Source organism: Salvelinus namaycush, chromosome 6 (genome assembly GCF_016432855.1).
Source record: "Salvelinus namaycush isolate Seneca chromosome 6, SaNama_1.0, whole genome shotgun sequence".
NCBI lineage: Eukaryota > Metazoa > Chordata > Actinopteri > Salmoniformes > Salmonidae > Salvelinus > Salvelinus namaycush.
Window position 1 is genome coordinate 21,637,049 of NC_052312.1, and position 24,039 is coordinate 21,661,087.

Below are 24,039 nucleotides of genomic sequence, written 5' to 3' on the forward strand. Positions count from 1 at the left end.
CTCTGGTATTGGAATGGTATATTATTGGTATAGTTTATGATGTTTGTTTTGTGTTATATGTGCATTCCAACAAATAAAAGCAATTCTTCAAAAAATACTATTTGACAGGAGAAAAGATACACATACATTTGAATAAACAGCCCAGACTACTGTATAGAAACCCCCCCACTAATTGCTCACTATACAGAGAATATGAAGCTGGTTCAATGTTTACCTTGGCTGTAGAGCGCTCATTTGGTAGCACACCAGGTTTCAGGTTGGTAGAAGAGGTTTGAGCAGATCAACAGTATCAACAGGCCTGGAAAAACTAACACACAAGTTTTAAAAAATCGAGTGATTTTTCAACATGACTGTTCTACACTGCCACCTGCTGGTTGACTCAAGTAATAATCAACGGGCTCAACGGCATTAGAGCAGTGGTTCCCACATTTTTTGTAGTCCAAACATTCAACCTCCAGCTGCGTACCTCCTCTAGCACCAGGGTCAGCGCACTCTCAAATGTTGTTTTTTGCCATCATTGTAAGCCTGCCACATACACACACTATACGATACATTTATTAAACATAAGAATGAGTGTGAGTTTTTGTCACAACCCGGCTCGTGGGAAGTGTTATAATAATCAATAATTTGTCTCTTTATTTAACCATCTTACATATAAAACCTTATTTGTTAATCGAAAATTGTGAATAACTTACCACAGGTTAATGACAAGGGTGTGCTTGAAAGGATGCACATAACTCTGCAATGTTGGGTTGTATTGGAGAGAGTCTCAGTCTTAAATCATTTTCCACACACAGTCTGTGTCTGTATTTAGTTTTCATGCTAGTGAGGGCCGAGAATCCACTCTCAAATAGGTAAGTGGTTGCAAAGGGCATCAGTGTCTTAACAGCACAATTTGACAAGGCCGAATACTCTGAGCGCAGCCCAATCCAGAAATCTGTCAGTGGCTTCTGATTAAACTACATTTTCACAGAACCACTTGTTGCAATTTCGATGAGGCTCTCTTGTTCAGATATTGGTAAGTGGACTGGAGGCAGGGCATGAAAGGGATGATGAATCCAGTTGTTTGTGTCGTCCAGTTCAGGAAAGTACCTGCGTAATTGCGCACCCCAACTCACTCAGGTGCTTCGCTATATCACATTTGACATTGTCCGTAAGCTTGAGTTCATTTGCACACAAAAAAATCATACAATGATGCAAAGACCTGTGTGTTGTCCTTGTCAATGCAGACAGAGAAGAGCTCTAACTTCTTAATCATAGCCTCAATTTTTTCCCGCACATTGAATATAGTTGAGGAGAGTCCCTGTAATCCTAGATTCAGATCATTTAGGCGAGAAAAAACATCACCCAGATAGGCCAGTCGTGTGAGAAACTCGTCATCATGCAAGCGGTCGGAAAGTGAAAATTATGGTCAGTAAAGAAAACTTTAAGCTCGCCTCTCAATTTAAAAAAACATGCCAATACTTTGCCCCTTGATAACCAGCGCACTTCTGTATGTTGTAAAAGCGTTACATGGTCGCTGCCCATATCATTGCATAGTGCAGAAAATACACAAGAGTTCAGGGGCCTTGCTTTAACAAAGTTAACCGTTTTCACTGTAGTGTCCAAAACGTCTTTCAAGCTGTCAGGCATCACCTTGGCAGCAAGAGCCTCTCGGTGGATGCTGCAGTGTACCCAAGTGGCGTCGGGAGCATCTGCTTGCACACGAGTCACCACTCCACTATGTCTCCCTGTCATGGCTTTTGCGCCATCAGCACAGATACCAACATGAGCAGCAGCTACGTTTGGCTACATACGGACTGTTAGTGGAATTCCCGCAAGAGAGTAACGGTTAATTTGATTGGATGTTCATCTTTTGACTAGGTTACCTGTATTTGACATTGTGTTGTTATTTCGCTGAACACTAGATGGTTTAATTGTATTTTTGGCAGCAAAACGAGGCTACTCAGGCGAGAAAAAACCTCACCCCGTTGGAAAATATAAATGGACAGTTTGAAAATGTGAAGAGAAAAAAAACTAAAAAAAAAAAAAAAGTGCATTTATTAAATGTGAATCACATTTTTATTTGGCACACCCCCGACAGCATTGTGTGTGTACCCCAGTTTGGGAATACCTGCTGTAGAGGACCACAGTCAACAATGACCACAGTGCATGATGAATGACAAAATGTTTCCTTTACTCACCGCGAATCAATGGCTTCACAGGGCTTGAGGGAAGTTGAATTGAGAAATCTGTCTAAAGTATGGTGGAGGTAGAGACAAATTCACCAGCAGGAGAAGAATAAGGCAAAATGTTAAAAATAAATTAAAAAACAATCCTTCAAAATACATCCTCGTTCCTGTTTGTATGTTTGTGTGTGTGTATGTGTGTGCTCGTGCATATGTGTGTGTGTGTGTGTGTGTGTGCGCGAGCATGCTAGTATACGTGCAACAATTGGTGTCAGCATAGTCAAAACATTTACATTTCAAATACGGTTTTCTGAAGCTTACCATCATCCTCAACGGACCCCCGGAAATATTTTTTTTTTTAAGGCCAATGTCTCGACCTCAGGGTCAAGTTGTTAAGTAAAAGTAGAGACAAGTGCAATTGGATTATTTTTATATGAGGATCATAGGCAATTTAATTTATCATCACCTCCATCTGAAATAAATAATCAAAGTATTAAATAATGGAAGTTTACACAGGACGGTATACACCTGAGTAGGATGAATCCACTGTACCAATTTTGGTTATACCACTTATGTCACGGCCGTCGTTGAAGGAAATGGACCAAGGTGCAGCGTTGTGTGCATACATATTCCTTTTTATTTGAATGACGCCGACAAAAACAATAAACAATACAAAAACGACCGTGAAGCTTAAGGGCTATAGTGCCACAAACAAAGACAACTACCTACAACGAAAGGAGGGAAAAAGGGCTACCTAAGTATGGTTCCCAATCAGAGACAACGATAGACAGCTGTCCCTGATTGAGAACCATACCCGGCCAAAACATAGAAACACAAAATCATAGAAAACAAAACATAGAATGCCCACCCCAAATCACACCCTGACCAAACCAAATAGAGACATAAAAAGGCTCTCTAAGGTCAGGGCGTGACAACTTACTGGTGTTTTGTTGATCAATTCCATTGTTGTTCCATTGTACAAGGCGACTTTTTAAAAACAATGTCTCATTTTCATACAACACAATCATTGACTCATTGGCAAGAAAAAGGATTAATACAAAGGTGAGATTCATAAGATATTAGGATTGTCTTTTTTTACAATTTTAACATCAGCATGTTAATCTGTTTGTTATGAATTAATTAAGTATGTTTGAATAATTGGTGATGAATTGAGAGGTTCTGGTAATGTCTAAGCATCTGGTTCGTAAAAATGTCCAAGTGGGTTGCCATACACAAGGTCACTGGTTTGAATCCCACCCTAACCTTAACCAATTGGAATTACTTGCCCAAACGTAAACAATATCTAAACTTACTTGCCTAAACTTTACCACTTCATTGCATTAGTTTCTGCCCTCGAGGCAAAGCCGCCCTTAGAACAAGATGAAAGAAAACACAATCTGCTGGATACTTTGCATTACCGTGCTTTGATTCGTTTTGTATTTCCCTGACGATCCCCAGGTATTCCCCAAGTCTCTCTGGGGTTCCATTAATTAATCTCCACTATGTAAGGCGGGCTGGTTGTGACAGAGATGTAAGTGCAGTTCCTGGGGTCGTTCCTATGATTGCAGTCCTCAGGTGCTTTCTTTGTCTCAAACTCTGTGGTTAAAAAAAACAATAACAAAAAAGTCCCTTTTTAACTTTTTTCTTACATACTTTTGGGCCTTGACTCCTAGCTGTGCGGCTTGACCAGGAGCATATCAGAACTCTTATAGGCCAACAGGAATTTTTCCCTGGTCATGGCTAACGATGTGTGCTGAAAGTCGGGAAGCAAGTTCAGGGAGTGAGTGTTTTAATAAATAAACGCAACATAATGCAAAACAAGAAACACAAACACACAGACATGAAACTGAAACAGAAACAATAACGCCTGGGGAAGGAACCAAAGGGAGTGACATATGTAGGGCAGGTAATCAGGGAAGTGGAGTCCAGGTGAGTCTGATGATGCGCAGGTGCGCTTAACGATGGTGACAGGTGTGCGCCATAATGAGCAGCCTGGTGACCTAGAGCCGGAGAGGGAGCACACTTGACAATGTCACATGGTCAGGATGTAATCAGTGCCCTACTTTATGGTCTCACTGTGAAAAGAATATTCAGGGAGTTAATACATCATAGATAAAAATACAGTTATTTTGACATAACATCAATTGAATTAATTCAATGTACAATAACCCAAATAAGTATGTGTGTGTACACACAACTACAAGGGAAATACTAAATGTGGTTTAAGTTACTAAAGTCACTGAAAAGTTGCCATGTGACTTTAGAGGTTTGTGGGTAATTCAAAGTTCTAGATGCAATGTTACCGTATGCAATGTTGTAGAGATGTCTGTAGCAGTGGCGATTTTAGCATGTAAATCTTGGTGGGGCAAAACAAAATGAGGGATGCATGCCAGCAAAGCCACTACACAACACAACACTAAACAATACATGAATTACACTATAACGTTGACAAACGGTGCCCATAAACTGTTAGGGCCTACATAAAGCCAACAGCAGAGTCCCAACACCTTACCACTGCTACCCCTGGCTTTCAGCGGAGCCTTGTCTGGCAGCAAAACAGTTCATTCAGCCTCATTTACTCCCTTTAAAAAAAACATAGCTGATATGGCTGACTTGCTTAAACAAATGTGGTCTCTACTGACAATTGAGATGTACAAACTATGGCATAAAGGGACGACAAGCGGATAAGAGGCAATCCGCAATTTTGATTAAGACATTAATGAGACAGCGATGACGGACGTAGTCAATATAACTATTTGTTCAGCACTTTGAAATGTACAGTGACAGAATTCAGAACATGAGCCGCTATTTTGGATGTCTACTCCCTGTACAAGTCAAAACCGTAGGATAAATAAAGGGGGCATATAAACAGACAATGAAAGCTCTTATAATATTCAATGATGACATTTCTCTAAAACAGGTTATAGGCAACATGTGCACCACCAAGTTAGAACAGTAGGCGAAATTAAGAGGTGAAAATAGACCACATTTTTAGGGTGAGGCACAATGAACGCCGTTTGGGTCTTTGCGTGTCAAAAAAGATACACGTCATATAACACTATTTGACCCGTTAAATAAGCTTTTAATTTGACAGGTCAAATAACACAATTCTATTATAGAATGTTGTGTGTGTTGAATTTGCACGTGCAAGCCAAGCTCCACCACTACTATCAGTAGCACTGTCAAACCTGTACAAAAAAAGTTGGCAAACAAGCACAGACCGGGTCACAAACGATGTGTTTACAATACCGCGTTGGTGAAAATAGACCAAATTGTTAGGGTGAGGCACATGGGCTACTAACAGCTTATTACACAACATACAAGTAGTATTACTTTCTTAGCTACAGTATACATATCTCCCTTGCATATTACATCATTTATGCAGCAGCATACAAGACATATTTGGAAGCAGCAGTCCTTTGTGGGCAAATTTTGTCATCAAAGTCTGGCATTCTCTGGATTTATGGTGGGAATTCAGGGAAAAAAACACACAGCCACTCCATTGAATAGCAGGCTAAAGTTAGTAGTTGCTTTGCAATGCTTGCTGTTAGCCACTGATTCCTTCCAAACGACTCTTTGTTGAATTTGCGATTTCCAACTTGTTGTGTAATCTTTATGTCCAATGGCCGATGGGCACCGATACGTTTTATCTATCATTTTTCTTCATTATTTCTCTTCATATAACAAGGATTAAAAAGGATTTGCCAGTAGATTGTCGACTTGATTCATGATGATGACTGCTAGCGAAGACTTTGAAAGTAAGATGTTGACTGTGTATAATGTGATTTGACGTAATTTTATCTGTAGCCAATGACCTTGAGCCTTCTTGGAAGGGCACTTGTAATATAACTCTATGGCAGGACCCAAAGGACTGAAATTTTGGATGTCTACCCTTACTAAGCACTTAAACTTGGCGATGAGTGACAGAATACTGAGCCAATCACGGCGCAATGCTCATATTTTCTGCTGGCTCACCCCACCACCACAGAAAGCACTGAGCTAGGCTGAAACACCTGCATTTTGGAGCTGCCTTACTCAAGAAAACAAAAAAGAGACCCTGTGTGTATGCAGCTTTATTAAGTGAATGAAATATATATATATTTTTTATATTGTTTGCAAACTGACACGTATTAATGCCAAAATAACATGCAAAACAGGCAAGCCCCACCCATTTAAAAAATATATAATATAATATATGACGGGTCGCCACTGGTCTGTAGAAAGAAAAGTAGGTAACACTTTATTTGAAGGTACAAATATTAGTCACTCATTTGTAGTTTAGAAGTGAGCATAAGTATCTTATAAGGTCTTTATTACGTCTCATTAGCCATATATTAGGCCTTAGTTATAAGTAATGCATTACTGGCCAATCCTTAATAACCCCTTCACCATTTTCATATTTAATAAAGAGCAAGTTACACAAGAAACAAACTCTTAGCAAGCTGTCTCAAGGAGGGGACTAATAAGGGCATAGAACCTCAATATGTGTTTCCTAGGTTACATTTCAGAATAGGGAACACACATTGAGGTACTGTTATTATACAGCTTACTAAGAGTCTGTTTGTTGTGTAACTTGCTCTTTTTTAAAGGTCCAACGCAGCTGTTTTTACCTCAATATCAAATCATTTCTGGGTAACAATGAATTACCTGACTGTGATTGTTTTCAATTAAAATGGTCAAAAATAAACAACAATTGCTTCTTCGCAAAGGGGCAATAGCTCAAGCAAGACATTTGCTAGGACTGTCTGCGAGTGGTCTGAGTGGGAAGGGGATTTTTTTGTTGCTGTTATTGACAGAGAGGTTTCGAACTCTCTTTGTTATTGGTCTATTTTAACAAATGTATCACATGGTGATGTCACCATGGAAGACCTAAACTCCATTCCAGCAAAACAGGCTGACAGAAAAGTAGTTGAGTGTCATCCTCATAGGACCCAAGGTCTGTCTTGAAAAATGTATTTGTTGTCAATGGGTTAATGCATTGCAGTGGCTCCAGTTGCATGTTGCTTCAAGAATAAACTAGTAGTAACTTCTCCAACACACTGCTCTCGGCACTTAACCTGGTTGAATAGAGCTTCAACCAATAAACAACCAATAATGAACCTGAGAGTGTTCGTAGGAGACTGTAGAGTAGACAACAGTACCTCCACATGGCAGTGTAGTGTGTGATACAACTGTGATATGACTTTATGTGCCGCCTTTTACAGACGGTCCTAAGATTGGTGAGAGCTATCATGTTTGTCGTATTTTTAGGACATGGTCATGTGGGGCCAGCCGGACCTAAAAGCGAGATAGGGGAGACTGGAGGTAAGCAGCAGTCCATCTAAGAAACATTATTGGAATATAAATGATCATGTTATTTCAGTTACCAAGGTTGAAGAAACAAATGAGCCTACTGTCATGTTCTTTCACATACAAGCCTCCAGTTTGACCAGCCATTCGCTCTCTTAGAACCATTAGCTCAAAGCTAGGTTGATATTACGTGTGATGCAAATATTGTTATAGTATGTGAAATGTAAACAAGACCATGATATTGTCCCCCACATAATCACTCAGAGGTAGAGTTGGATAGCCTACCTTTGAATTCCTATTAATCTTTAACCAAAGACAATTCCCAAAGCAATACTACTCTACCACACCTGCCAGCTAGTAAGCAGAGCCAAGCAGCTAGCAAACTGTTTTACTGAAAGATTGAAAAAAATAGCAAACTGATGCATGTACTGTATGTTAAACCGTTTTCTCAAATCTGTTTACTTTTTAATATGAATTTGTAAATTATTTTTAGCAGTGTGCCAAAAAGGAAAACAGAATTATTTCACCCTGTTCAACTGATAATACGCATGTTGACGACAGTATACAGCTCGTGTCGACACTTGAACTTGTGAATGCTTTCACTTCAGCCTCAAGGCATTTATGAGTTCTTGTAAATCACATGATCTGAATGCTTTAGTTTAGCCCAAACTTCTCTATAGTCCCTCCCAGCTGACACAATGGTTGATAGTTGATCCAGCATTGCTGAACATGTAATGCGGATATGGGTGTGGGTGGGTTAGTTTGATCATGCCACGGAAGCAGAGGAGCCCTGCATATAAGACTTGAACTCCTGTTCAAATCATAGATTAGGTAAAGCAACAGCACAACCAGCAGACAGACAAGCAAAGGTAAGCCTGTGTAAATAACATATACACCTTACTGGTATGTTTGTATTACCGCAAACGCAAATGTGTTTATACACTGAGTGTACAAAATATTAGGAACAACTGATCTTTCCATGACAGACTGACCAGGTGAATCCAGGTGAAAGCTATGATCCCTTACTGATGTCACTTCTTTAAACCACTTCAGTCAGTGTAGATGAAGGGAAAGAGACAGCTTAAAGAAGGATTTTTAAGCCTTGAGACAATTGAGACATGGATTGTGTATGTGTGCCATTCAGGGGGTGAATGGGAAGACCAAAGATTTACAGTAAGTGCCTTTGAACGGGGTATGGTAGTAGGTGCCAGGTGCATCGGTTTGAGTGTGTCAAGAACTGCAACGCTGCTGGGTTTTTCACACTCAACAGCTTCCCCTGTGTATCAAGAATGGTCCGCCACCCAAAAGACATCCAGTCATCTTGACACAACTGTGGGAAGCATTGGAGGCAACATAGGCCAGCATCCCTGTGAATCACTTTCAACACCTTGTAGAGTCCATGCCCAGACACATTCAGGCTGTTCTGAGGGCAAAAGGGGATGCAACTCAATATTAGGAAGGTGTTCCTAATGTTTTGTACACTTAGTGTAAATTGCAATTTATTTGATTGATTTTCAAATAATATTGCATTGCTAATTGACATGAGTGAAACACAGATTCCAGTGAAATTTAAAGATGGGGAAAACACAGAGTGTCCTTGAGAAGAAAGGATACACTACCCAGAAGGAGGTAGAGAATGGTGTCATCGCTACTGACGAACATGGTGACCAGTTTGTCGTTAAAGAGATCAAATTGAATGGGGTAAGTGAGAACTATTTGTTATTTCTGAATTTATTACATATTTGAGTTTTTTTGGAATGATCACAGAGGGATAGGATACATAATTGGTTTTCAATTATAGGCAACTCTGCAGATGCAACAATAATGATTGATAATGACATGTATTCATAAAGATAAACAAAATAATTAACATGCCTATATCTTTCAATAAGTCACGTATAATTTGTTTTGACAGACAGCTGTCCTGGACTCCAGTGCTGGAGAAATTGTCTCAGAGGTTGAAAGCCTCAGACAGATTAGTCATCCCCACATTGTAAGCTACAAAAACTCATTTCTAGGTAACTACATCATTATCGTTGTCGTTATATTTGTATTTCAATGTATTTCATTTGTTTCAGAGACATTGTATTGGAATTACAAGGTAATACAGTATCAGCAACTTCAACAAGTGAACCGCTACAGTATTAATATGTTTCGCGAGTATTCACACATTCTCAAGTAGTATTCACACAAACCACTAATACATTTTCACAGAGGATAACTGCTACTATATAGTGACAGACCATTGTGCAAAGGGAAATCTCTCTCAGAAGATACAAGAGCAGATGACTAACCCTACAGAAGAGTACTCTGAGAAGGTAACTGAAGTAATGACTAGAAGAATCCACATCACAACTGTTATAATGTTAGACTAAATATACATTACTTTGATACCTTCACAGATTATGGACTGGTTTGTCGAGATCTGCATGGCCCTGAAGCATGTACATGACCAGTGCCTTCTTCACAGAGAACTGAGACCCCAGGTACTGCTAACAGAACATATTGTAAAGACTATTAGTTTGTAGATAGCCTGGAAAAAGTTCTAAATAAAAAGGAGGGTTGATAAAATGTCAGGTTTTATGTAAAGCCTTGTTATTATTATTTTTTTTAAATTAAAATGTAACCTTTATTTAACTAGGCAAGTCAGTTAAGAACAATTTCGTATTTACAGTGACTGCCTACACATGTAAAGCCTTCTTAAACAATCAACTGCACGTTATGATTTGGGTGGGATTGTTGACTTGGAATTCACAGCAATACAAATAGAGATTATTGCAACAACTTATGATATGATTCATGTCAGTGCCTAAATGAAATGATGGAATGTCATAAACTGTTGCTTAACACCTCAACTGGTATTTTCTTATCTATACTAGAACATACTTCTCACAGAATTTGAAACACTTCGTTTGGGAGCGTTTGGAAGTGCCAACGAAAAGTATGTTAGTTTGGTAATTATAAAAGGCTCATGTTGAATTTACACAACATATATTAATAGTTAAATACATTAATAGTTGAGCATTTTTGATGACATAAATGAGTATTTTAGTATTTTTCAGGGCTACCAACGAGGACGGAATGGTGGGTTATTTAGGCCCAGAGATTCTGACTGGTGAAACGTATGACACCAAAAGGTAGAAAATATTTAAGATGTATATTTAAATATATATTTCTGAATTTTTTTTCACGATATTGATTAAATAGTTAGTAATTACCCAAAATGTTGAAGGTATAGTGAGGTGAGAATGAAATCACTGAAGCTAACAAAACATTTGAGGGTGGATAATCAGTCATTTACTGTAACTTGAACCTTCTGTCACAAGGCCTATGATATGGTATCATAAAATGACATAAAATATGTCAAAGTGATATCACAAGCCATACTGTATGTTAGGTAAGCCAAGCCAATTAGAGGACCAAGACAATAATGAAAATGTAAAAATAGTTGACATTCGCATTTGCAGAGATCAGCTGTCATGGCTGTTACCCACACACACACACACACACACACACTATTACCACTGGATATGTTTATGACATATCTATGAAGGCATTATAATGGGATTATAAGTGTTAAAATATAAGTGTGAGGGTTATGCAGTGTAAAATAATGAGAATTACATGATAATTAATGTATTTATTTTCCATTTGCAGTGATATTTGGTCCTTGGGATGTGTGCTGTATGAGTTGTGTATGCTTCAGGGTGCAGTAAGTAATCCTGCATTCAAATGCTCGCTGTTATTTCACATTTTCCAGTTGGTGAAGTTGACTGTAGTCAATTGGTTTTAAAGTAGGAATAATTCATCAACTAATGAGATAATAGCATCTACCCTGCTAGCTTAAGATAGCTAACATTGACAAAGTTAAACTAACTACCTGTATTTTATACAAATGATTAAGATTGTAAGATTGCTCTGTATAATCACTTTTCAGCTGAAAAGTTAAAAGATCATATATCAAAACGTGTAAACTCGGGTTGCAAAATTCTGACTTGAAGGGTCAATCGACATCCAATTATTCCGACACATATTGAATGCATTCTATTTAGCCTGTCCACCACCAAGCTAAAGGATATTGGGTGATCATAGACAGTTCTTTCTTCACAGTTCACTGCAGAGAACACAATCAAGCTCATCCCCCAAATATTGGGAGGTTCTTACCCATCTCTCCCAGAGAGCTTCTCATCTGAGCTCTGCGACCTCCTGTGTGACATCTTCCAACAAGACCCGACCATTAGGCCTTCAGTTGGTGACATCATGGCAAAACCCTTCATTATCAGTTTCATCACAAAAAAGGTTTGCTAGGCAATTGCAATCAATCAATCAATCAATCAATCAATCAATTGTTCAATATGTATGTTTATCCATCCAACCGTCTACATTTCCATTCATTCATTACTCTAAATGTATTCATGCATTTCTATAGAGTGAGAAAACTGTGGCGGAACTCCAGACAACCTTGGACAAGCTGAGAACTCTGGCAGACGGCTTGGAGAGTATGCACAAAGGCACCACCATAGGCAGTCTGACGGGGGGTGTTATTGGGGCAGCTGGAGGAATCACCTCTATAGTGGGGCTCATCCTGGCTCCCTTCACTCTGGGCGCCTCCCTGATCGTCACTGGGGTTGGTATTGGGGTGGCTGTCGCTGGTGGAGCCACAGCAGGAGTATCAAACATCACCAACATGGTCAATCAGTCCACCGACCGCCTAGCCATGAAGAACATCATCAAGGAGTTCCAGGAGAAGATGAACTCTGTGGTGACATCTCTACAAAACATTGCTGAGGGTTTGGAGATACTCATGCAAACTAGCTCTTCTAAGATAGAAAGTGCCGGTTTCAATGTAGAGGCCGCTGTTAGTGCTGGGGTGAGGGCTGGGAAAGGCCTTGCGGGCACAATAGAGCTCTTCAGACTACTCCAGGTGGCCAATATTGGCAAGGTGGCAGCCCAAAGTGCCAGGGCAGTGCGTGTGGCAGAGGTGGCGACAGGAATATTTTCCGCTTTTTTTGTAGCTGTTGATATTTTCTTCATCGCCATGGATGCCAGAGAGATCCACAACATCCGACAGGCAAAGGTGAATGAACAGTCTGGTGATACCAGTAAGTTAGAAGTGATGGACACAGACTCCAGCACTGAGCTGAACCCTGCATGTGAAGAACCAAAGGCTGAGGTCAAGTCAGAGACCATGAAGTTCATCCAGACGATCAGACAGACAGCTGAACAGCTACAGGAGAGCCTGGACGAACTGAGTGACGTCATCTCGTTCATTCCTAAGATAGAGGACTGTTACTTAGACGACTGACCTACTCAGTGATTCTACGAGATGCATAAACAACAGATCCACTCATACTTTAATATTGAACTTCTCTGTAATAGACCGGTATGGGCAGATGTCCTTTTTGATAGCCAGAAACTCACTTTCATCCTTAAGACATGGCTTGTACAACTCAGTTATGATAACTAAGTGGTACAGATCAATATCTATATCACAGACACCTCTACTTCTGAAATGATTAATTTTATATCATAACTGTCGGGATGGATTTGATCTGTATATTATTTTCATGAAACAAATTGTATTAAAATAGTAAGCAACTGCAAAATGATCATTTTCAATCTATTCATACATGAAGGTGCATGGTGATTGTATAGAATTATATTAATAAAACATTGACTGATATGAAACATTATACATCAACGTTTCTTCATGGTAAAATAATAAAGATCAGTTCATTTAAAAAAATAAAAAAAGTGTACAATGCACCAAATCTGTCTTTTGGCCTGATGGTAGCATTTTTCATGCCCAAATACACACTGGTAAACCCTGTTGAAGTACAAACAACAGATATATTTCAAAAACGTTCATATTTAGCAGCCTGTTAGTATCCGGTACTTGTTTGTGTTGCTATTTTGTACTTGTGGTACTTGTTTGTGCTATCTATTTTGGTTAGGTCAGGGTGTGACTAGGGTAGGTACTCTAGTTTGTGTATTTCTATGTTGGCCTGGTATGGTTCCCAATCAGAGGCAGCTGTCTATCGTTGTCTCTGATTGGGGATCATATTTAGGCAGCCTTTTTTCCACCTGTTGTGTGTGGGATCTTGATTTTGTATTGTTGCTTTTTTAGCCCTACAAAGCTGTACGTTTCGTTTGTTACGCTTTCTTGTTTTGTACCGGTTATCATAAATAAAAACATCTTGGTCCTTCCAACATCGATCGTTACATGTGGTCCTGTGTGGCTCAGTCGGTAAGACTTCAGAGTCGTGAGTTCAATTCCCATTGGAGTCACAAATTGTTCTGTAAGACACTGCATAAAAGCATCAAGCTAAATGACAATATCCATGCTGCCTAAGAATACTCTGTTTGAATAGTTCCATTTTATTTTATTTTTTATGGAGTCCTTGAACATGTCTCCTTTTTCCCCTGCGTCCTAACGACACTGTAACAGTGCGTAATGTTTCACATGGGAAGGTATATAAAGGCAAGAGACAGCACAACGAGCTACCCAGGTAGCCGAAAGGATTTGTGTGAATTTTGATACTACTTACGTACAAGTTGTAGAATGAACGACTGACTCAGACCCTGGTGCTGCCGTGTCTGTCTGGGACTCAAACGCTCAGTGAAGATGCTGGAGAAGTCAACCTGAATGACATCACGGTACAGATTCGGCCTGAACAGGCACAGGGCGTAGAGACTGAAGTTCTTCTCAGATCCAAGCACCAGCCCGAGCCAAGACAGTCAGTAGCTGCCAGCCAGACATGTGTAACCTTCTGATGGAACTAAGAGCCATGAAGGCCCGACTGACAGCTACAGAGAACAGTTGGAGGAACTGAAAAAGATGGAGGCTGTTGTTGACTCCTACATGCAAATGAAAGTAATCAAAATCCAATGTTTAAACAAATGAATTTCTATATCATGTTTTCAAGGGTTCAGATTGATAATGTGTTTGTTTTTGAGCCAGATGCCTGTAAGCCGAAGACAAATGTCCATTCCTAACAAGAATGGGCAATAATGTTTTGAACTTAAAGCGGAAGTTCGGCCATTTTTATATGTGGCCTTATTTTCACACATTTTGTGCTTGTAGTTGTTCCCCCAAACTGTTTTTAAAATGATTTGTATATTTTGTTTAGTTACAGAGTCATCACTTGCCATAGACTACAATGAACGACTGACTCCCGGGCAACCTCCCGGGTGGCGCAGTGGTCTAGGGCACTGCATCGCAGTGCTAGCTGCGCCACCAGAGTCTCTGGGTTCGCGCCCAGGCTGGGCTGGGTTCGCGCCCAGGCTCTGTCGCAGCCGGCCGCAACCGGGAGGTCCGTGGGGCGACGCACAATTGGCATAGCGTCGTCCGGGTTAGGGAGGGTTTGGCCGGTAGGGATATCCTTGTCTCAGTATGTAAAAATGTAATATGTAATATGTAAAAATGTAAAATGTAATAAAATGTATGCACTCTACTGTAAGTCGCTCTGGATAAGAGCGTCTGCTAAATGACTAAAATGTAAATGTAACTACAATACATTATTAAAATGTGTCTAAAACATGGTATAAAACACTCCAACCCAACTAATATTACATCAGAATCTCTGTCTGGATAATGTCTCTGCACTCAAATTAAAAAGCAAATGTTCCACTGTCCCATAATACCATATTTGCATAATTTTGTTATAAACAGCATCATTCACTGTGATTTTTTTTTGTGCATAGACATTATCCAGACAGAGATTCTGATGTAATTTCAGTTGGTTTGGAGTGTTTTATAACATGCTTTAGACACATTTTGATAATGCATTGGAGTCAATGGCAAGTGAAGAATCAGCTAAATGTGACAAACAATTTTCTCTGTAACAAAATATGAACAAAAACTTTTAGGGGGATTAACTAGAAGCACAGAAAGAGTGAAAAAAGGCCACATGTAAAAATGGGTGAACTTCCTCTTGAAACTTGGGAACAGCTGCTAACAAAGAAAATGTCACATGATACTGTTGTTTGATCAAGCAGCACAGCTCACAACCATGGAGACCAGACTGTCAGCTGTAGAGAGCCAAGTGGAAAGGCTGAGGAACATGGAGGTGAATGTTGCTCTCCTACACAGAGAGAACAAATGTAATCTAAATATTTTGAACAATCACTTATTTTTGTGAATATATTAAGTTCAGAATGATAATCAACAGCTGCTAACATACAGAATGTCGTATGTATTGTCATAGCTCAAGTAGCACAGCTGACAGCCATGGAGAGCAGACTGAGCACCAGTGAGAGCCGGATGGAGACTGAGCACCAGTGAGAGCCTGATGAGGAGGATGGAGACTGAGCATAAAGGTGAAATGTGCACTGTATTTTCACCTGTCTACATTTTAAAGTGCCATCATCACTGACCAGTAGGCCAACCAATTAAGTGCTTTACTGTAATAGATGTCCATTAAAGTGTGGGAAAAAAATGCTTTTTTTAGTGGTCTGAGTTGGGAGAGGAAAACTGAAAACTAGCTGTTAGTGGTTGATAGGTTTGAAACTGCCTTTGTTATTTTACATTTACATGTTTAGTCATTTAGCATAAACTGTTATCCAGACCGACTTATAGGAGCAATTAGGCTCAGGGATTCGAACCAACAACTTTTTTATTGGTCTATTAACAAATTTACTGTATGGTGATTTCACAATGGAAAACCAAAACTCTTGCCCATGCAATTCTGCTGATTAGAAGGTCCTGTGTAGACAGGAAATTTCAACACTGATCACATTTTTTGTTTCATCAGCTGTTGCGCAATATGAAATATGATCTGCCTAAATAAATGTTATTACATATTTGTTCAAATTCCTTTTTTTACGTTTCAGGAGAGGAAGCTTCAAGATTTGACATTGAGGATCAACACCACAGAGTTCAGAGTGGAACAACAGCAAACCCTGCTGGACGAACTGAGAAGACACATTGAGGGTAACGGACAGGGGATACTGAATAAAAAAAGAGTTCACAGAAATAGCTGTATACAGTACATCTCGGGAGATACTTTATGGAGTAAAATAGTCTGTGCAAAAAATACAGTAAAACTCATTGTAATCTGGCAGTGTGATTTAATTCGTAAGTTTTCTTCAACAATGTAAGGATGTGATTAACAAGAGTTTAGTAAACTGATTTTAATGCAGGTTGTTTAAGCAAAATTTCAAATTGATTCAACTTGCAATATTATATATATAACATACAGATCAAATCATGTTGACAGTAACTACCTAGGAACAAGCTCAGTAGCTTGTCTGTCTGGGATAAACACTTAGGTCTCTACTACCTACTATAGCTGATTTGTGCAAGCATTTGAGAATGTATAAAGGAATTTGCTCATGATTACAATCTGTAGGCCTATCAGGGTGTCAGTCAGACTGCCAATACCTGTGTTTCTGTTCTATTTCTTGTTTCTGCATCTTTTACAATCAATACAGTCTATCACAGTGCCATCCATTTTGTCACCAAAGCCCCATACACTACCCACCACTGCAAGCTGTATGCTCTCGTTGGCTGGCTTCATATTCGTTGCCAAACCCACTGGCTCCAGGTCATCTATAAGTCGTTGCTAGGTAAAGCCCCGCCTTATCTCAGCTCACTGGTCACCATAGCAGCACCCACCCGTAGCCCGCGCTCCAGCAGATATATCTCACTGGTCATGCCCAAAGCCAATTCCTAGTTTGGCCGCCTTCCAGTTTTCTGCTGCCAATGACTAGAACGAACTGCAAAAATAACTGAAGCTGGAGACTCATATCTCCCTCACTAACTTTAAGCACCAGCTGTCAGAGCAGCTCACAGATCACTGCACCTGTACATAGCCCATCTGTAAATAGCCCATCCAACTACCTCATCCCCCATACTGTTATTTATTGTATTTATTTTGCTTCTTTGCACCCAGTATCTCTACTTGCACACTCATCTTCTGCACATCTATCACTCCAGTGTTTAATTGCTATATTGTAATTATTTTGCCACTATGGCCTATTTATTGCCTTACCTCCCTTATCCTACCTCATTTGCACACACTGTATATATACTTTTTCTATTGTATTATTGACTGCATGTTTGTTTATTCCATGTGTAACTCTGTGTTGTTGTTTGTGTCGCACTGCTTTGCTTTATCTTGGCCAGGTCGCAGCTGTAAATGAGAACTTGTTCTCAACTGGCCTACCTGGTTAAATAAAGGTGAAATAAAAAAATAAAATACAACTGAGTAGTCTCAGTTGTCTAAGTAACAATCCTCTATCTTAGGAATGAATGAGATGATGTCACACAGTTCGTCCAGGCACTCATGTAGCTGTTCAGCTGTCTATCTGATCGTCTGGATGAACTTCATGGTCTCTGACTTGACCTCAGCCTTTGGTTCTTCACATGCAGGGTTCAGCTCAGTGGTGAAGTCTGTGTCCATCACTACTAACTTACTGGTATCACCCGGCTGTTCACCTTTGCCTGTCGGATGTTGTGGATCTCTTTGGCGTCCATGGCGATGAAGAAGATATCAACCGCTACAAAAAAAGTGGAAAATATTCCTGTGGCCACCTCTGCCACACGAACTTCCCTGCCAGTTTGGGCAACCACATTGCCAATGGTGGCCACCCGGAGGTATGCACCCCAGACCCCTCCCAAACCTCGCCCCAGCATTTGCGTTGAAATGGTCATTTCCTATGTTAAAAGAGCCACTTGGCCTGTGTCTCCAAACCCTCAATGATGTCTTCTAGAGATGTCACCACAGAGTTCATCTTCTCCTGGAACTCCTTGATGATGTTCTTGATGGCTAGGCGGTCGGTGGACTGATTGACCATGTTGGTGATGTTTGATACTCCACCTGTGGCTCCACCAGCGACAGCCACCCCAACACCAACCCCAGTGACGATCAGGGAGGCGCCCAGAGTGAAGGGAGCCAGGATGAGCCCCACTATAGAGGTGATTCCTCCAGCTGCCCCAATAACACCTCCCGTCAGACTGCCTATGGTGATTCCTTTGTGCATACTCTCCAAGCCGTCTGCCAGAGTTCTCAACTTGTCCAAGGTGATCTGGAGTTCCTCCACAGTTCTCACTGTATAGAACATTTATTTATACAGATAATTTGATTGAATGAATGAACTTATGGATTAATTAATCAATGAACAAACAAATTATATGAATTGATCATATGATCTTGTATAACAAACCTTTTTTGTGAGGAAACTGATAATGAAGGGTTTGCCATGATGTCACCAACTGAAGGCCTAATGGTCGGGTCTTGTTGGAAGATGTCACACAGGATGTCGCGGAGCTCAGATGAGAAGCTCTTTGGTAGAGATGGGTAAGAACCTTCCAATATTTGGGGGATGAGCTTGATTATGCTTGCTGCAGCGAACTGTCAAGAAAGACTGGTTAATATTACACCACATTTTGCATTATCAGGAGGCAAACATGGAGATAGAAGTGTTACTTACTGCACACTGAAGCATGCACAACTCACACAGCACACATCCCAAGGACCAAATATCACTGAAAAGGAAACAAAGTACATTGATAAATCATTATCCATCGTAATTTCACATTGAAGGCAAATGTCTAACACTATTAGAAATTGAGTCTTCGCTTCCGTCAACCATATGATGTCACAGGATTGAAGTTCCCCTTTAATATATTTTTGTTTGTTGTAATTTTGAAATTACCTTTTGGTTTCATAAAGTCCCCCTGTCAGAATCTCTGGGCCTAAATAAGCCACTGCTCCATCCTCTGAAGAACCGGTAGCACTGGCAGGAAAGAAACACATTAGTACACAGTCATCATACAGGATGTAACTCTAAGCATTAAAATACATTTTGACCAGTTTATTAATATCAAAAAAGTACCATGCTTTTCATTGACTCTTCCGAAATGTCCCAAACAAAGTGTCCCAAATTTTGTGAGGAATATATTCAGTGTAGAAAAAATATATATATTTAGTTGAGTGAAAGAAACAAGAAATGAACTATTTATATCACATCAAATAACAGTTAATTGTCCCACCTAAAGGCTATATTCTGTAAAACTTTCATTAAAGGCCCAGTGCAGTCAAAAAATTAATTTCCCCTGTGTTTTCTATATATTTCCACACTATGACATTGGAATAATCCTGTGAAATTCTGAAAATTATGAGAATGCCCTTTTTGTGTAAGAGCTGTTTGAAAAGACTGCCTGAAATTTCAGCCTGTTTTGGTGGGATGGAGTTTTGGCCTGTCTGGTGACATCATAGACCAATAATAAAGAGAGTTCCAAACCTCTCTGCCAATAACAGTTAGTTTTCAGTTTCCCCCTGCTCACTCAGACCACTTCCAGATAGTACTAGCACCATTCTTGCTTGAGAAATAGCTTTTTGCTTAGAAGCAATTTTTGTTTCTTTTTGATCATTTAAATTGAAAACCATCAAAGTAAGGTGCTTAATTGTTATCTAGAAATTATTTGATATTGAGACAAAAATGGCTGCATTGGACCTTTAATTAACACTTATTTTTTCAAGAAGATAATATGTACAACATTTAAATAAATCTGCCAGTTCATTATTATTTTTCAAACCTTTCCTCAGTGATCCCCAGACGTTTCATAATGCAGTTCTGGATTAGATCAAAACGTGGAATGGCTGGGGGTCCCTGAGGAGAGGGTTGAAAACCACTTAGCAGACCAGTGTGTACCTGTGGTCTCAGGTCTCTGTGAAGAAGGCCCTGGTCGTGTACATGCTTCAGGGCCATGCAGATCTCAACAAGCCAGTCCAAGACGTGGGAAGAATTCCAGTGCATAATTTATGTTTAGCCTGAAACAAAATAGTTTTGATGCAGTCATGAATATAAATAGCTTTGTTCCAGGCTGACTACATTGCAGACGCCTGCCAGATCTCACAACGCCTGGATAGGTGAACATATCAGCTAAGATATGATACAGCAATCTGATGCCCAACTGTACAGTCGATGACTTGGCATGCAACCATTGGTTGATTCAATGCAACTTCTGCAATGTAGTCGGGCCTGGAACGCAACCAATAGGTTATTTGTTCAGAAACCTGTTCTTCCAAGAATGGGTTCCCTGTCTCCTTCACATCTTTGATCTTCTGTGCGAGATTTCCCGCCCTCACAATGGTCCATCACTACATAGTAACTTTTATCATCTGTAAAAATGAATAGTTTATGATATTGTGATGTATTATTATAGCAAAATAAATTAAATGTTTTTATGTTTATACTGTGGTAACTTGCAAACATATTGGGATGATGTTCCAGACACATATTAATCCTAGTCCTGGACTAAAAAGCATTCTCAATGGAGTTTAAATCTGTGTCCGGGAAACCACCCCTAACATCTCCTCTCTAAACTGAAAAATAATAAATACAAATATTTCTTCTCAAGGACACTATGTGTTTTCTCCATCTTTGGTTTTCACTATGGTGTCATTGGCAACTCAAATGTCATATATGTATATCTCCAATGTCAAATATTTTAATCTACAGTACTATTGTAATCATAAATAAAGAGTTGATATGTGTCATGTTCAATACCTATTTTGTAATTATAGACATTGTGCCCATTAGAAAATGTATTTTCGGAATGCAGTCTACATACTGTATACGTTATATTGTTCATGAAACGCAGGACTTCTCTTTTTGAATGTGTATAAGCTTAACTTAGCTTGCCTGTCTTCCAGTAAATATGATCTCCACTCGTATGAGCCAGAGTGCCACACACAAGGGCACCTACTTACTTCGTGTTAGATAAACACCCATGTCCATTTCAGCTGAGAGAGTGGCAATAGCGGAGAAAGTTACAGGGCCACGTCAGCTTGAGATAATGTGTCCGGAGCGCTACAGGTATGAAAAAAATTATAACTCCACCGTTGCTCTTATATGGGGGAATCATCAATTAAAAATAACAGTGGGAAATAGTTTGAAGAATCCACGGTCCAGGCACTCGTGGGTTTAAAGTTGAAAATGTTGAAAACAGCTTTATTTACTGGGCTTATAGCATATAAAAAAATGTGGCGTGTTTCAGCATAATAAGGAATGTACTGGTGGGAGGAAAGTGGTGGAAACTCCCTTCAGCCAATCTTGCCCCAATCCAATTATTTTAAATGCACGAGGGAAAGTAAAGCGCACTCTTCTGGAAAAGGGAAGAGAATCAGAAACGCAGCTATCGAAGGTAGACAAACAATTCAATAGCCACCTGTGCTAAGGTGTGGTCACAGAAAGTTTAGGTTATTCCAGGTCACCACTACGGGTAGCTACTGGGTTACAATCACATCAACAATGGAGAAAAACAATCAAAACAATCAAATCTAATTTTATTTGTCACATACACGTGTTTAGCAGATGTTACTGCTGGTGTAGCGAAATGCTTGTGTTTCTAGCTCTAACAGTGCAGTAATGTCTAACAGTAATATCTAACAATTTCACAACAATACACACAGATCTAAAGTAAAGGAATGGAATGAAGAATATATAAATATTTGGGCGAGTAATGTCTGAGCGGCATAGACTAAGATACAGTAGAATAGGATAGAATACAGTATATACATATGAGATGAGTAATGCAAAATATGTCAACATTATTAAAGAGAGCACTGTTCCATTATTAAAGGGCAGCAGCCTCTAATGTGCTAGTGATGGCTATTTAATAGTAATTAACAGTCTGATGGCCTTGAGATAAAAGCTGTTTTTCAGTCTCTCGGTCCCAGCTGTGATGCACTTGTAATGACCTCGCCTTCTGGATGACAGCTGGGTGAAGAGGCAGTGGATCGGGTGGTTGTTGTGCTTGATTGTCTTTTGGCCTTCCTGTGACATCGGGTGCTGAAGGTGTCCTGGAGGGCAGGTAGTTTGCTCCCGGTGATGCGTTGGGCAGATCGTACCACCCTCTGCATTGGTGAGAGATTCCGTACCAGGCGGTGATACAGCCCGAGAGGATGCTCTCAATTGTGCACCTGTAAAAGTTTGTCAGGGTTTAAGGTGCCAAGCCAAATTTCTTCAGCCTCCTGAGGGAATTTTAGAACAACAAAAAGTGATGGCTGTGTTTCGTGAAGGCTTACCCTGGCGTGACGCGTTGATAACCGTGTAAATCTCTCTCTGACAAGGTGACTGTATGCAAATACTAGTTGCAGTATTCAAAACTCCCAACTGCATTGCTGTCTATTAGATACAGTGGAGGCTGCTGAGAGGAGAACGGCTCATAATACTGGCCAGAACGGAGCAAATGGAATGGCATCAAACACCTGGAAATCATGTGTTTGAGGTATTTGATACCATTCCACTATTTCTGCTCCGGTCATTACCATGAGCCTGTTCTCCCCAATTAAGGTACCACCAACCTCTTGTGATTAGATACAGTTAAGATGGGCAGTTTGCTATTTTGCATAAGCAAATTGGGACCAATAGGCAGTTAACACTGAGATATATGTTTAATAAAGAGATCCAGACTATGAATGTAAGTTTTCATACATTTACGTGATATAAAAACAATGTCATTGTATATAAAGCATCATAAAATGTGTGGTTTGCATCACTTAACGCCTGATGTTACATATACACAACGTGAATATTTAATCGCTATACTTAGCCAAAAATGAATGTTTTTCTTAGAAATTTTACTCAGGCATCTCTGGACATCTAATGAGCATTTTGCATGCATTGAATTTCAGAAAAGGAGAACTGCTGTGTTGACAAGCTGCAGAGGCATGCCATTTGGAGTGACAATGTCCAGTTTGGTATTTACAAAGATCCGCCACCAGATGGTGGCAAAAGTGTTTATTAAGATTTAATCTAGAAGAGAGTGATGTTATTTTATGTTTTGATGGTTTACAGACACGTTAGCAGGTGTTTAAAGACACTGTTACGTGTATGTAACATCAGGCGTTAAAAGCATAAGTGCCTCAGTCAAGGGCACATCAACAAGAGCATTCACCTTGTCGGCTTAGGTATTCAAACAAGCGGCTTTTCTGTTCCTGCCCCAATGCTCAAACTGCTAGGGTACCTGCCAGCATATTCACTGTCTTCATCAAATCAAAAAATGCGAAATGCTTGTGCTTCTAGTTCCGACAATGCAGTAATAACCAACGAGTAATCTAACCTAACAATTTCACAATAACTACCGTATACACACAAGTGTAAAGGGATGAAGAATATGTACATAAAGATATATGAATGACTGATGAACGGCATAAGCAAGATGCAGTAGATGGTATCGAGTACAGTATATACATATGAGATGAGTAATGTAGGGTATGTAAACATATAAAGGTGGCATTGTTTAAAGTGGCTAGTGATACATGTATTACATCAAGATGGCAAGATGCAGTAGATGGTATAGAGTACAGTATATACATATGAGATGAGTTGTAACGGTCGTCGTAATCCTCCTCCTCGGACGAGGAGGAGAGGCGAGAAGGATCAGACCAATATGCAGAGTGGTTAGTGTCCATGATTATTTAATGAAAACAGACTGAACACTTAACATACAAAAACAACAAACGTGACAAACCGCAAACAGTCCCGTGTGGTGCTAACACAGACACGCGATACAACCACCCACAAAACACACGTGAAACCCCGGCTGCCTTAGTATGATTCTCAATCAGGG

At 39.8% G+C, this 24,039-nt stretch overlaps 1 protein-coding gene and 1 pseudogene across 1 annotated transcript; one reads left to right on the forward strand and one right to left on the reverse strand.

Moving 5' to 3' along the window:
* Window positions 1-7,377: 7,377 nt before the first annotated feature.
* Window positions 7,378-13,460, forward strand: LOC120049023 (serine/threonine-protein kinase kin-29-like). Its single transcript, XM_038995283.1, has 10 exons — window positions 7,378-7,472; window positions 9,014-9,158; window positions 9,373-9,475; window positions 9,672-9,775; window positions 9,860-9,943; window positions 10,337-10,398; window positions 10,520-10,594; window positions 11,115-11,169; window positions 11,568-11,756; window positions 11,887-13,460. The coding sequence occupies exons 2-10, from the start codon at window positions 9,033-9,035 to the stop codon at window positions 12,760-12,762; spliced, it is 1,674 nt and encodes a 557-aa protein (XP_038851211.1). The 5' UTR covers window positions 7,378-7,472; window positions 9,014-9,032; the 3' UTR covers window positions 12,763-13,460.
* Window positions 13,461-15,484: 2,024 nt separating this feature from the next.
* Window positions 15,485-20,171, reverse strand: LOC120049024 (annotated as a pseudogene).
* Window positions 20,172-24,039: the final 3,868 nt, after the last annotated feature.

Excerpts from the sequence above, each read along its gene's own strand:
- LOC120049023 (XM_038995283.1), top strand. The coding sequence starts at position 9,033 with ATGGGGAAAACACAGAGTGTCCTTGAGAAGAAAGGATACACTACCCAG. Across the intron at positions 9,476-9,671 it reads CTACAAAAACTCATTTCTAG|AGGATAACTGCTACTATATA; the intron begins GTAACTACATCA and ends ACATTTTCACAG. Across the intron at positions 11,757-11,886 it reads TCAGTTTCATCACAAAAAAG|AGTGAGAAAACTGTGGCGGA; the intron begins GTTTGCTAGGCA and ends GCATTTCTATAG.